The sequence below is a fragment of the Mus caroli genome, unplaced genomic scaffold (genome assembly GCF_978045245.1).
Source record: "Mus caroli unplaced genomic scaffold, Mus_caroli_1 scaffold_2, whole genome shotgun sequence".
NCBI classification, from domain to species: Eukaryota; Metazoa; Chordata; class Mammalia; order Rodentia; family Muridae; genus Mus; species Mus caroli.
In genome coordinates, this window is record NW_028227257.1 from 77540425 (window position 1) to 77554883 (window position 14459).

The following is a 14459-nucleotide window of genomic DNA, read 5'->3' on the forward strand; positions in this document are numbered from 1 at the left end:
AAGATTCTATCTTAGGCTCTGAGCAAAGTCTATAGTTTCATAATGTCTACATTTATTTTTAGTTTATTTCCTCTGTGCCCCAAACTCCTTGCTACTTTGTAACAATGTCAGCCAGTTTTTATTCTCCCAGCATCCTGAGAACAGCTTTGTTAATGTTAATGTCCTAACCATGTGATCTGCACTCATTACATTTCAGGCTGTAGAATTCTATCCTAGACTAATTCTCTTTTTTCTAGAAATTGCTCCAGCTTGGCTGTCCTCACTTGACATCCTACTACATAATCACCAGAAACAACAAAACAAACAAACAAACACACACACACACACATACACACACACACAAAACAGAACAAAATAAAACAAAACAAAACCCAACCAACCAACCCAAACATAACATGCAGGTAGCACTGCTCTTGGGTCACTCCCTATGACCACGTCAGATAGATAATACATCACGTGGGCTGACAAACTTTGCCTCAGGTCTCTCTGAGGGTTGTGTGTCAGTTGCCAAGGACAGAATTTGACCTAGGGGTGAATTTTGAGTCACTTGGCACCAAAATTAGCCCATGCAGTTATTTAATCTTTTATAAGGGCCTTGGTCTACCATAATTAAAGAAAAAAAAATAGCTCCTGAACATGTTAATTAGGCCTTCCTAGGCCTGTCCTTCAACTTGGGTGCTCTGTGTTTTGTAGGCCTGCCCAGGTTCTGGAAACAGATTATGATTTGGCTTAGAGAAAGGCCTTGGCCTTACATATAGCCCCACTGCAAGGGCCAGGGTGATATTGGAGAGGCCCCAAAGAAGCTGGTAATCCTCCTTGACCGACCGGACATTCTTGTGTTGCTGGTTTGGAAAAATTGAGCACCAGGGTGGAGAAGGTCCACCCTGGGAAATGGGGAGAATCTACTCAGAGGGGCCACCCCCCAAGCACTCTAGAGGTTGTTTTCAGAGACAACAACAGATGTACAAGGTGACCCAACAAGGACAGAGGGTGTAACCCCAAAACATTGGGCTTGGAGTGTCCAAATACATATCTGTGAGTTCAAATACCAGCTAAATCCCCATGTCATAAACAAGAGGACTTAGCCAGTGAGTCAGGTTTTAGACCATTTATGCCATTAAAAACAAGAAAGAGCTCAGCCAGTAGCTTGTCATCCTGGTCCTCACATGTGGAACCTAGGTATCAGGAAAACCGAAGCAGCCCAGAGTGGGGGCCAAGGACTTCATGCCAGGAAGAAGGTGGGTGCATCAGGCTCTTGGCCAGCCTGAGAGGAGAGTGCTTGTGTTGGAAGCTGGCCTGGATCTGATGATCATGTGGGAGTTGGGCTTACTTGGAGTAGGTGGAAGGGAGTTTCCTTCTGATCCGAACTAAAGCTGAAGTGTTGTGTCTCACTTGGACTAACTCTTGAGACATGGGGTACAGGAGAAGAAGCAGGGAGTGAGGGAGCGATTTCAGCTTCTCCCAGAGATGAAGCAAAGGCGCACCCATAAAAGCGATTTGTGTGATTTGTTAACATTTCCCTGCTTCTCCTGAATTTTGAGAATTCTATTATCACTCCTTAAGCTACTCGGAGAAAGCCTAGACTGCAGTGGCTGCCAGTCAACTGAAGGGAAATTTACTCTTCTGAATCCCAGCAGTGAAGGAATTGTTGGAAAACTGGCCAGTTTTTTTTTCTTTTCCTTTTCTGAAAGAAACACATCAATTCCCCAAGAAAGAAGAATGTTCACCAACTCATCATCATACATGTGTTCATCTCCAGAAAAGCCTTCCTTCCATTCCAGACTAAAATTATCCTGGTGATTAGGTGGTAGGATAATTGTGTCCTCCTTGACAGTGAGGACAGCCAGGCTGGAGTAATTTCTAGAAAAAAGAGAATTAGACTAGGATAGGATTCTACAGCCTGAAATGTAGTAAGTGCAGATCACATGGTCAGGACATTAACAAAGCTGTTCTCATGATGCTGGGAGAATAAAAAACGAGCTGACATTGTTACAAAGTAGCAGATAATTGAAGCCAAGTTTTTCTTCCTCCTCCTCTTGGCTGCCCTTCCTTTCCCCATTACCTCTTAGATGAGCAGACACCTAGAATGGGAATTCTTCTACCCAGGGATAACAGTTGTTCACGTTCCCCATTCTCTATCCCTTGTAGATCCTTCCATCATGAACACATGGAAAGAAGGAAACTATCTCTATGATCCCAGCTATGGTAGCACAGTAGGTAACTACCTCCCCGACTCTAAAGGGCCTTTTATACTCTGACTCAGTGCCGTGTCATCAGAAGGGTCTCTCAATGCCCCTTCCCTTTCTGTTTCCTGCAGATCTGTTGGACAGTAAGACTTTCTGCCGGGCTCAGATCTCCATGACAACCTCCAGTCACCTTCCAGTTGGTAAGTTGTCCAGACACGGGCTGGGCTTGCCTTCCACCTGTGCTTACTAATTATCAATAAAACTTACCACCACCCACATTTCTACCTCACCGGAGCCTTTCTCATTAAAAAGCCAGGGAGTGAACTGAGTTGCCATCAGCAGCCGCTCTTCCCAGCCAGCCACACACCAAAGCTTATCCGGTCACATTGCCCAGTGCTCTCCTGTAGCATCTGTTTCACTAGTCTCTTGAGACAATGAAAACTCCTTGTGGTCCCTCTATTTTGAACATAGATTTGCATTGGAGACAAACCTGGTAAATTTATTTGTACTTAAATTCAGGAGAAGGCTAGATTTAATTTTCAATTGCATCCCAAATACACATTTTGAACTACAGTTGGCTTTAGAGAACTCAAGACACCTCTGGACCTATGGGCCTGGTCTACAGGTAGAGTGATTTGGAAGTCTGGATAGAAACCATGTAAAGTGTTCAGTATGGTGCCTGGCACATGGCAAGAACTCAACACTTAGGAGTGGTTTTCTTAACTATTTTGTTTCATCTTATCGTATCATTTTAGTTTTTGTGGTACTGGGGGGGGGGGTCAACCCTTGCGCAAGTGCCCTAATGCTGAGCCATATCTGCAGTCCTCTTAATCGATTTAACTGGAAATAGAATAGCAAGTTCTTCTATCAGATGCAAGCCTGGGCCCCTTCCCTGCGCACATACTGTTAATGCATCTAGAATGCTGTTGAAAACCTCACCAGAGAACCCTAGACTAGGAAGCTTGGCTATAATATCACAAGAAAAGATGTGTTTTGCTTAATTTCTGTAGAGGATTGTCTTGTGTTTCGAGACTATTTTATGATTATGGGGTTTGGGATGAGCTCAACAATGGTCTTCACAACACCTGAGGTGCCCTTGGACATATACAAACATAGACACACAGATACAGAGAAACACCCACAGACACACACACACACACACATACATGGGAGAGGGCACTACGTTGTTAGTTTTTTAAAAAGAGGTTTTTAAATGCATTTATTTTATGCACATGAGTGTCTTGCCTGTACACACACACACACACACACACACACTTACCATGTGTGTTCCTGGTGCTCATGGCAGTCAGAAGAGAGTATCAGGCCTCCTAGAATTAGAGTTACAGATAGTTATACATAGCCCCCTTCCCACCTTTACTTGAAGCCTAATCTTGATGTCTCATCAGCACTCTGTAATCAGAGAATCTGCCCTTGTCAACTATATTTGCATTGAGTGTATTGGTTGGCGACTGGATACAACTAGGGGTTATCCATGATGCTTTGTCAAAGATTACAGCAAGGTTGGCACACTGGGGGTTGGGTATGGGAGACGGCTTTCAGCCAGTAGTGCATTTATATGTATGCTATAAGAATTAGCTGAACAAAAGATTTTTGTGTTGTTCCTTGCCCTGGCCACTTCTAGACCTCTTTAGGTCTGTGAAGCTGAGCCATCGTTTGTAGCAGAAGTGTTCCTCAGGAATTGACCTTGGGGATGGTGACAGAACTGGAAATTAGCAGTGTCTGTGTGAAAGAAAGGGTGGACCTAATAGCTCTCCATCGTCATTTGCTTTAGTTGAGTGTGTTGTGTGAATTGAACTCATCAGAGCTTTTAGTTAGAAGTTTTCTGCAGGCCAGGTCACTTGAAAGTGAGAATTAGGAGCTAGTTTAAGCACTTCAGGAATTGTGGTTGAGATTTGAAGCCACCCTCTCCCAACCCCCACAGAGCCCTCAATGTGAATCCTTTGAAGTATTTTGTGTAAATCAGGAAGGGATATTTTCCTTCCACCACATCTGCCACTATGGAAGACATGTCCATCTGGATAATTTTCTGTGGCAACGGATGCCACCTACCTAGAGAAGATTAGCAGCTTCAGGGCTGAGGAAGGCACCCAAGTCACCCTCTAGTTTCCACTCCAACTTCCGGTAGTTGTCACCTTCCCTGTCTTTCCTGTTGTGTCTTTAACATGACAGAAGATGTCAAGTAATGATAAAGTTGAACCAACTGCTTTGAGAGCCTCCAGGGTTTTTAAGTTCTCCAGACTCCTAGGAAGTCAGGGCTTTGCCACCTCACATCCATGTCTGCTTCCCCTTTGGTGCCTTACATCTTCTAGGATCTCAGAACAGCAGTGGCTCAAGGCAGCAGATTATGCCCACATCCCGTCATAGCAAGGTGTTGCTGTCTTCTGGATCCATCTAGTATGGTTTTACATGGTCCTTAAAATGAAATTTATGAATATTCTTCTCCACTTCCTACCCACCCCTGCCCCCATTTTCACCTGCCTTAGTATCAGGTTAGAAAATGAGACAGATAATCCAAGCCCTCTAATCAGAGTTAGTTTCCTAAAAAAAACCCCAAAAAACAAACAAACAAAAAAACCAAAAAAAACAAAACAAAACAAAAAACCAGCTCTGTAGTTGGTGGATTCTTTGGAGTCTTAGGTCTGGCAGGATATTAATTGCAACCATGCACAAATCAGTTCCTTCTGGAATAGTTTGATCTCTACTGGATGGAGCCAGAATGCCCCCAAAGACCTTTACCATCTGTCCTAGTTTTGCCATATCAAGTTCCTATAAAATAGGGTGCAGTTAAACATCTTTCTATGTTTTCATGCAAGTTGAAGCTGAGTTAAGGTGAGGCTTGTGTCAACTGATGGTCTCCTTGATAGTGCCAGTGTGGAAGAGAGCTTCGTTTTGATTTAGTTTATCTGCCCATCCCCTAAAATGGCTGCTGCTACCAGTGCTCTGATCTGCTCAACAGTCCCGAAGCCAGTCATGCCAACTCAGGCTTGATGTGTTTATCTACTGACTTGTTGAGCCTCCAGCTAGGGTGGCACGGTCTATTAGAACACCGAAATTTGTATATCCCGTAAAGGAATGGCTCACAGCTGACTCATATGCAAATCCATCTAATCTCTGCTCTCTTGCAAAGTAGCTAGGCTGAAGGCATAGGCTTCTACTTACACTGCAAACTTGGGGTGTCTTATAGCTTCCACCTGGACCCACAGACACCTTGATCCCAAGTGTCTCCCTTCCCTGGGGAGGGAAACAAGAGAAAGCCAGGCTGGACAACCTCTGTAGAGCTAACCATTATTTTATAAAAGTGAATCACCTGACCACAGGGCTACTTCAAAGGTAGCTTTTATTTTGTGGCAGTGGGGAGGACAAGGGGGCGGAAGAGAGGCAGTTGTATTAAATGAGCTCCTAGATCAAAAGGTTTTTGAGCTAAGGCTAGTAGGGTTTTTGTGGCTTCCTTTGCCTATTGGCAAGAGAAGAGTATCTGAAAGAAACTCATCTTTTTGCCCAATTACTTATTTTTCCATGTGATGACAGGGATAAGTGTGTGTGTGTGTGTGTGTGTGTGTGTCTGAGTGTGTCTTAGTGTGTGTAGAATTTCCCTAGTCTTTTAATCTAGAGTTTGTGAATCCCCTGAATGAGCCAGAAATCCCTGAAATGACTGACCAATTCCATTAGGATAACACACTTGCATTTTCTGGGGGAGAATATTTAGGATTTCATCCGGTTCTTAAGGCTACCATAACCCCCCAAGTGATGGACGCTCTTGTCAGGTTGGAGCCCTCATGCACGAACTGAGGCCAGTGTGCCAGGAACTGTGTGGTTTTCTGAAGCCATCCCTGGCTCTGAAATCATGGCCCTGTTCCCTCCTGGATCTCATTGGAGAATGAGCTTTGCTTGTGGCCTGCTGGGTAAATGCCACTCTTTGTCTCCAGAACAACGTGGCCCTGTCAGGGTGATGTATCACTGGGAAACCAAATGGGGTGGGTGCCAGACCTGTTTTAATGTCATCATGTCCTGGTGGGGTGTTGCAACCTTGCCCTGTGAACTGCAGGGGGCCAAGAGGTGTCCTTCCCAGTTCCGTGTATCGGTCCTTCTGAATTTCAGAGAAAGCCACATAGGGCCAGGTCCTGCTGGCATCCATGCCAGGAGAGAAATTCTTACTCAGAATGGGGAGTTTCTCTTTTGTTTAATTCCCCTTCCTGTCCCCTCGTAGCTTTGGGAATGTGGAAGTGTGAGGTGCTTAGGGATCTGATGGATGGAGGTGCCTCCATCAGCACCACACACCAGGAATTATAGCACCAGGACATGGGAATGATGGTTTTGTTTTCTGTTGATGAAGACACTGTGGAAGTAGATGGACTCTTCAGAAGGCGTTCGAGAAGTGTGTGGTGTGACCAAATTGCCTCCCTTTAGGAAAGAATCATGAGCAAAGCTTCTCGGAGCCAACCATTGATATTTTCAGCCTGGCTCTACTTCCAGGCCATTTCCTGAATCCTTTATAGATGCAAACTGTGAATGATAGTAGCACTAAACGGATTATATAATACTACCTACTCCATATTGTTATTGTATGAATGATAGAAACCATGTAAAGTGTTCAGTATGGTGCCTGGCACATGGCAAGAACTCAACACTTAGGAGTGGTTTTCTTAACTATTTTGTTTCATCTTATCGTATCATTTTAGTTTTTGTGGTACTGGGGGGGGGGGTCAACCCTTGCGCAAGTGCCCTAATGCTGAGCCATATCTGCAGTCCTCTTAATCGATTTAACTGGAAATAGAATAGCAAGTTCTTCTATCAGATGCAAGCCTGGGCCCCTTCCCTGCGCACATACTGTTAATGCATCTAGAATGCTGTTGAAAACCTCACCAGAGAACCCTAGACTAGGAAGCTTGGCTATAATATCACAAGAAAAGATGTGTTTTGCTTAATTTCTGTAGAGGATTGTCTTGTGTTTCGAGACTATTTTATGATTATGGGGTTTGGGATGAGCTCAACAATGGTCTTCACAACACCTGAGGTGCCCTTGGACATATACAAACATAGACACACAGATACAGAGAAACACCCCCCCCCCACACACACACACACATACACGGGAGAGGGCACTACGTTGTTAGTTTTTTAAAAAGAGGTTTTTAAATGCATTTATTTTATGCACATGAGTGTCTTGCCTGTACACACACACACACACACACACACACACACACACACTTACCATGTGTGTTCCTGGTGCTCATGGCAGTCAGAAGAGAGTATCAGGCCTCCTAGAATTAGAGTTACAGATAGTTATGTACCATCATGTGTGTACTGGGAACCAAATTCCCGTCCTCTGAAAGAGCAACAAGTGTGCTTTTAACTGCCGAGTCATCTCTCCAGCTCTGCCTCCTTTAATTGATCCATAATAACAATATATTTATGAGTTATGCTGTGACAGCTTGGTATTTGTGAATAATAAGTGATAACTAAGACAGACGCATTGGCTCCCCAATTTCTGGAATGTTCCTCATCTGAGTGCTGGGAACCTTGGGACTTCTTGCTTCTGGTTCTTTGTATGCTATGTAATAAATCACCATGTGCTATATTTCCATCCCACTGGCTGGCAGAACAATAGATCTTGTTCTTCCAGAGTAACTACATTGTGTAGAGCGTCACCAGCCTCCTGCTGTCCCTCTTGTCCCCTCTTGATCCCTTCATCGTTCAACTTTTGTTTCACTGGGATTAAACTTTTCAACCTGTCATCCATACCTGAGAACACGAAGTGTTTTTAAGACACATTTTTACATCAGAGAGCTGTCTCTGTCTTTTCCTCCATGGAGACAGCGAAAGAATTACCATAAGGAGTCATTTGTTAAACTAATCTGTGTTTCCATAGTCCACCCTGGCGGCCTGTGCAGAGCTCAGGCCACTCAATGGCCCCTTTGTCAAGGTGATTAAAATGTATCTTTGCATGCCAAAAAAATGGCACTCCTCTGGCTTAAATGGTATCCTTCTTTGTTATAAGTGTTTACATTTTTGAATTATGTTATAAAAACATCCTTTAGATGACCTAAATCTTTCCATGGCTTGCTGTTTCTCTCCTAATGAAGCAGAAGAGAGGCCTTTCAAAAAATTCCTGTAAGGCATTAGTGGCCAGACTTCAGCTCCCATCTCTTGTCTCCTTGTCTGCATCCACACTGGCTTCTTTCTGTCCTGTGTAAAGACTTAGGGCACAGTGACCTCAGGCACTTTGCACCTATTGTCCTCATTTATGCAAAGCTTGTCCTGGGTTCTCTGCATGGCCAACTCTCCCATATTCCACAGGTTCCATTATCACAGAAGTCTTATCTCTCTCTCAATAATAATAATAAATAATAATAATAATTATGATAATTGATATATACATATTGGTCCCCATTTCTTACCCTGCATTCTTTTTCTCCATAGCCTTTAATTCTCTGTTTCGGCACTGCCACACAGCTAACAGTGCTAGCACACCGTGGGTATTTAGTGAATATTGGCAAAGTGTGTGTATGAGAACGATAGTCATAGGAGATACGTAAACTGAGGTGTTCTTCTCTCCTTAGCAGAGTCACCTGATATGAAAAAGGAGCAAGACCACCCTGTAAAGTCCCACACCAAAAAGCACAGTAAGTCCCCTGGTGATGTAGCTTCTGTCTCCGTTCCTTTACCTCTAAATGGGACTTGTTTTCTATCAAGATGACTCCCTATGTGGCTGTTTCTGAAAGTGGGGCTTCTGGGGATTTCTTCGTCATCTTTCTTTCTCTAAAATTAGGATACTAATAGGATACTAAATTAGGATAAGAACTTGTGGGCAGGAGGTTAAAGGTTTTCCTTTGTCCAGGAAAAAACAGGATGGCCCAAGGAGCAAGATGGAAAGGGGTGGCTGCAGTACAGTACTTGTTCTTGTCCCAAGACATGGCTGTCTGAATGCTCAACTCTGTTCTCGGGGAGTTGGATTTTCCCCAGGGAAAAAACCTTAAGAACATATCTGGACTATCAGAGACATAGGTAGAGAGGCACAGAGAAGCATAAGGATTGTAAAATCTAGAAAGGATGGGACATCTCTCCTCTCTGCTTTCCAGCTTATGCCATAAAAGTGAATGCATGGAGTCCCTCGAGTGGCCTGGGGGAGGGGCGATGACATGCATCTCCTGAAAGTAAAATCAAATTCCAGTAGCTGCCTAGTTTTCAAGTTGGTTCCCCGACCCGTGTGATAACCCTCTCTACACAATGTTCTTGGAGTTAGGGCTCCAGTGCTCTAGTGATATCATTTGGATGAAAGCACAGCTGTGGGGCTGGTGTAACTTAACCAAATGAGGTGCTAGGTAAATGACGGAAGGTGGTTGTCCGAAATAAAGCCCAAGGTATTTGTGAACAATAATTAGAAGCATCTAGGCCTGAATTGCATGGTTAACAGCGATTCCTTAGTCCTGGCTTTGCTAGTAGTCAAACTGTGTTGCACTGGCTAACCCACTGAGATTCCCCAGTCCCCAACTGTATTAGTTGTTCCTTCTAAAAGCACTATTTGGTGGTTCTGTATCTCAAGGCAGAGGCTGTCACTCTACATTCGTTCTCTCTATCCTGTTCTCTGATTTGCACCCTTGCTAAGCCATTGTGCCTTGCTTTCCATCAGACCCAAGAGGCACTCACTTATGGGAGTTCATCCGAGACATTCTCCTGAGCCCAGACAAGAACCCAGGGCTGATCAAATGGGAGGACCGTTCGGAAGGCATCTTCAGGTTCCTGAAGTCAGAAGCTGTGGCTCAGCTGTGGGGGAAAAAGAAAAATAACAGTAGCATGACATATGAGAAGCTCAGCCGGGCTATGAGGTGAGCTAATTCACGTTCTTCCATGGCCAGTCCAAGAGCTGGTGCTCCCTGCCCGGCTCAGGCTGAATGGTCACCTTACTTGTTTCCTTCTTACAGATATTACTACAAACGAGAAATCCTGGAACGTGTGGATGGACGACGGCTGGTCTATAAGTTTGGGAAGAATGCTCGTGGATGGAGAGAAAATGAGAACTGAGGCTGCCAGCCCTTGGGACACAAACCAAAACACACAGCAAATGGATTCTGATCAATGAAGAACCGGACGTAAATATCTCAAAGACTACTTTTCTGTGATATTTATGTACCATGAAGGGACAAAGAAAATCTACTTCTGACGGGAAGAAGGAACACTACAGTTGATAAAAAAAATTATTTTGTTACTTTGAAGTATGTCCTTTTGTGGGGAACAAATGTACACAGTTTTCTGTGAACTATGAAACTGTATGTGGTTGTGATTTGCTGTTGCCTCTTCGTGAAGTTCTTTTCTACCCCCAAGAACAACAGGGCCTGTAGCCTTGTGCTTCTTGCTAAGAGGAAGGGAAAGGAAATGAGGGCATTAAATGTTTTCAAATGTAAAATGGTTTAGAAAAGAAAGGCAATGTGTTCTCTGCACCTAAGCATCTGTGTGACCTCAAGAGAAATGGGATTGGGTAGGGAGGACAAAGTCCAGGGTCTCAGATTGGTGGGATCAACCCAAAAGATGCTGGGAAGTTTGACTTGAATTGGGAGATAGTGAGTGGAGAGTAGGAACTTTGACGATCCAGAGTGGCCTAGAACCACAGCATGATCACAGGACTGGGAACGTTTCAATACGGCAGGAGGAGAGTTTACCCTCAGTCATGGACAATTTTCATGTAGACCCTTCATCCTTGAATGGTTGGTTAAAAAAGTCAGTTACCACATGCAGTCACTTCTAGCTATTGAAGAGTTCAGTCCAAATATTGAAAATTAAGTGGGACAGGAAAATAGTGGCCTGGAAATGATCGATGAGCATGCTCTTGTATGTCTGTAGTTCAAGGTTTCTCCATGGGTAGAGTTGACATTTGGGGTTGGGTCATTCTTTGTGGTGAGGGTTATACTGGGCATTGTGAAATGTATGGCGATATCCATGACCTCCATCAGCATTTTGTAACTGTGACAATCTGAAGTGTTTCTAGATATTGTCAAATGTCTCTAGGAGGACAATAGCACCCTTGAGCGAGGACCACCAATTGAAATGGACAGTATAAAGGCAGCCGTTCAGTCTCAGAATAGAGAGATCCATAGACACTTCTAGTCTCTAGAGTAAAGCAAAAGCAAGACCTTGAAGTCAATATATTTTTATTTTTTAAAATAGTAGGGACAGCAGGATGAGAATAAATGGAGGAGATTCTTTTCAGAGCTTCACATGAAAACCAAAGTCAAATAAATGCAGTGATGTATGGGAAGTGCAAGAGAAGTTGTTTGTACAGAGAATGCAGATATTGTAGAAGACAGTGCCTAAGGCAGAGTCTATGGATGTCTGGATGTGTCTGTGTGATCTCCCCCCCCCTCTCTCTCTGTGTGTGTGTGTGTGTGTGTGTGGTGTGTGAAGTTACTAGGGGCCTCTGTCAGTTTTCTCTCTGCTTTTTCTTCTCTGGATTTCCCTGGCTGTGGTCTAGGATGGCCAGACCACATGTCCTGGGTTCATTTATTCCTGGGTTCTCTTATTCCTGTAACTGGATTTGACCCTTCCTACACCTACTTCATTATAGAGCTATTGCTGTCAGAGAGTAGGTGAATCTGGAGAGGACCAGTGGGAACAGTTCTACAGATAAACAGATTATGCTGTTGGCTGAGAGTGGCAGTTTCTTGGCACCCAGTTACCATTTAAATAGACGGGAGTATTAAGTTCTCTGCATATCTATTGTCTTGGCTTGAATTTGCGGTGTTTTCTATGTGCTATTCATGACTTTGAGAATTCCAGGTAATCAAGCTATGCCAATTTGGGGTGTAGTGGTGTGCTTCCCACCACAGTTTGAAAAAAAAAAACACGAAAGTCCTACAGAAAAGCACCTCTTTCTTTAGGGGATAGTTACCTAGTTATTAAGTTCATCTGAGATTAATTGGCCACAGGATCACTATAGTTTCTTGAATAGTCCTAAGTGTTGTATTAGTGGTTTCCATGGGAACTGAAATCAAGTAATGGGCCATTAATACTTCACAAGACTCAGATCATCTGAGGCTCCTATATGACTTGATGAAATTAAGCAAGGTCCTGGATCCCAGAAATAGGTCCACAGGTTCTTCAGTATGCTGAGCAGGAGAGACAATGCCCATGAGTTTCATTCACTGAGCCTTCCTTCAAATTCCCAGCTGATTAGACTGTAAGCTCACCAAGGGCAGGGAGCATGTCTGATCACCTTTGTTATCTTCATACCTGGGATGCAACAGGAGAACTTCTCATGAATGGATGATGACTGTCTTCTGGGAGACTCCTCTGGCTGGGAACCCATCAGTCATATTCATAACTGGGATGTGAATCACTTCTTCAGAACAGAGCATAATAACTAAACCTTCCAGGATGAGAACATTTTACTGTGACAATCTCCTTTGCCTCCCACCTATGCTGAAAAGAAATTCAAACAGCCTGCTTGGTTCCACATGTCAGTGTCTGCTGGATGAGAATTCTGTTGCTTTTTAGAACTGTGAGACTTAACCTGGTTACAAGATGCCAGTAATGAACCCTTGATCTATTTAATCAACGAAGATTATAAATGTGTTTATATGATGTCAATTGCTATTTAAGCAGGGACCCATTTTCAGTTTTAGTATTTAGGGGTTGGTTTTTATTTTTTGTTATTTTTTTCTTCCTTTTTGAAAAATGCTGAGGGATGTTTTGATAAGGTTAGTCATATATGTTAGGTTTTCATTTTGCAAGTATGTCTTTTTTAATGTATAAAAATATAAGAAAAGGGAGAACAGTAAGAAGGGGAAGCAATTACATTACTTTTCAGTACTTTATTAAAGCACCTACTGGGTGCCTTGTGCATAGTGGAACACCATATATGTGAGGAGTATATGTGAGAGAATAGACTATAAAAGTCACACGATCTGGACCTGCAGAGGAATACTGACTAAGAGAAGGAAACACCAGCATGGCAAACTTAGTGTTAACAGGTGAGTTACCCTCAGCTGGGGGACTCAGGACTCAGTTTCTGGAATAAGGGAGACCATTAAGAAAACCAAACTTCTTGGAACTGTATCTCACAAACTTTTGAAACATGTAGACTTCAGAGTTCAGCTGAATTTGGATTAATCATTCTGTAGCTATCTGTATAAATCTCACTCTTCCTGCCATCTGGCTTCTGGGTTGATAATTGGTGGGCGACAACCCTTCTGCCACTGTTTTATTTTTATTTTTTAAATCATGACTCTTTCCCCTTAAGCTGTTAAATTCAAACAATTTCTGTTTAATGAAAGAATTCTGTTTTGTTTGTTTGATGGGTCCCAGAAAACACTAATAAAAAGCACAGAGGCCATGCTGGAGATGTGTTTCCTTCCTTGGGATAATCTACCCTACAGACTAAATGTAGTAACAGAAGATGGACAGTTTTGGTATCTGCTTACCACTCAGTGGTTTTCTTTCTTTTTAAGATTTTTTTGTGTGTATGTGTGTGTGTGTGCCTGTTTTTCTGAATGTAGACCATGTGTGTGCAGGTGTCCTTGGAAACTAGAAGAGGTGTCAAGTCCCATGGAACTGTAGTTACAGGTGGTTGTGAGTACCAACGCAGGTTCTGAGAACCAAATCCAGGTCCTCTACAAAAGCATCAAGCACTTTTTTCTGTGGAGCCATCTTTCCAATCCCCGCTTGTTGGCATTTATGTCTTCTGTGCCAGACATAGAGCATGAAACAGACAAAGATACTCAGCTCTAATGTAGCTTATGTTCTTTTAGGTGGAAATGGATAAGGAAAATCAAACCTATCACATCAGATGTGTGGACCAAGGGAAAGGATTGGAGAGGATAAGAAGTGGAGTTGTGTGGCCAGTTTAGGGAGGGCTGAGAAGACATTTTGGTAAAGGACTAAGAGTTATAAGAGAAGGAGCCTTAGATGACTGGAAGAGTGTGGTATACCAAACAACCAGCAAATGTGAAGGCCCAGAGGCAGGCATGTTACTGTCATATCTAATGAACAGCAAGTAGACTTTGCAGAAATAGACTCACAATGGTTGGACACAATGAAAGAGAAGCCAATCAGGGCAGACCAGAGCACAGAGCTCCTGGAGGCACACATGAAGAGTCCAGTCCTCAATTTGTGTAAGGTTGAGGAGTTCAAAGGTTCATGCTTCAACTCACAGTTCAAATGATGGTTGTCCCAGGAATGAACTGTAGGACAGCATTTGGTGCTGGGTGTAATTCTCAGCTGTGGGATGCAGCATAGCTTCCTCTCTCATTCTGCCTTCTA

General features: G+C 43.3%; 1 protein-coding gene across 4 annotated transcripts in view; it reads left to right on the plus strand.

Annotated features, from left to right (window-relative positions):
• Positions 1–13533, plus strand: part of Ehf (ETS homologous factor) — a 40016-nt gene extending 26483 nt beyond the window's left edge. For 3 of the 4 annotated variants that reach the window (XM_021156032.2, XM_085834614.1, XM_085834615.1), the window contains exons 5-9: positions 2149–2217; positions 2318–2386; positions 8768–8830; positions 9838–10033; positions 10130–13533. In XM_021156032.2, coding sequence (XP_021011691.1) covers positions 2149–2217; positions 2318–2386; positions 8768–8830; positions 9838–10033; positions 10130–10229 — 497 coding nt within the window. In that variant the 3' untranslated portion in view covers positions 10230–13533. The remainder of the gene's footprint in view (positions 1–2148; positions 2218–2317; positions 2387–8767; positions 8831–9837; positions 10034–10129) is intronic. The other variant, XM_085834616.1, reaches the window with a different exon arrangement.
• Positions 13534–14459: the final 926 nt, after the last annotated feature.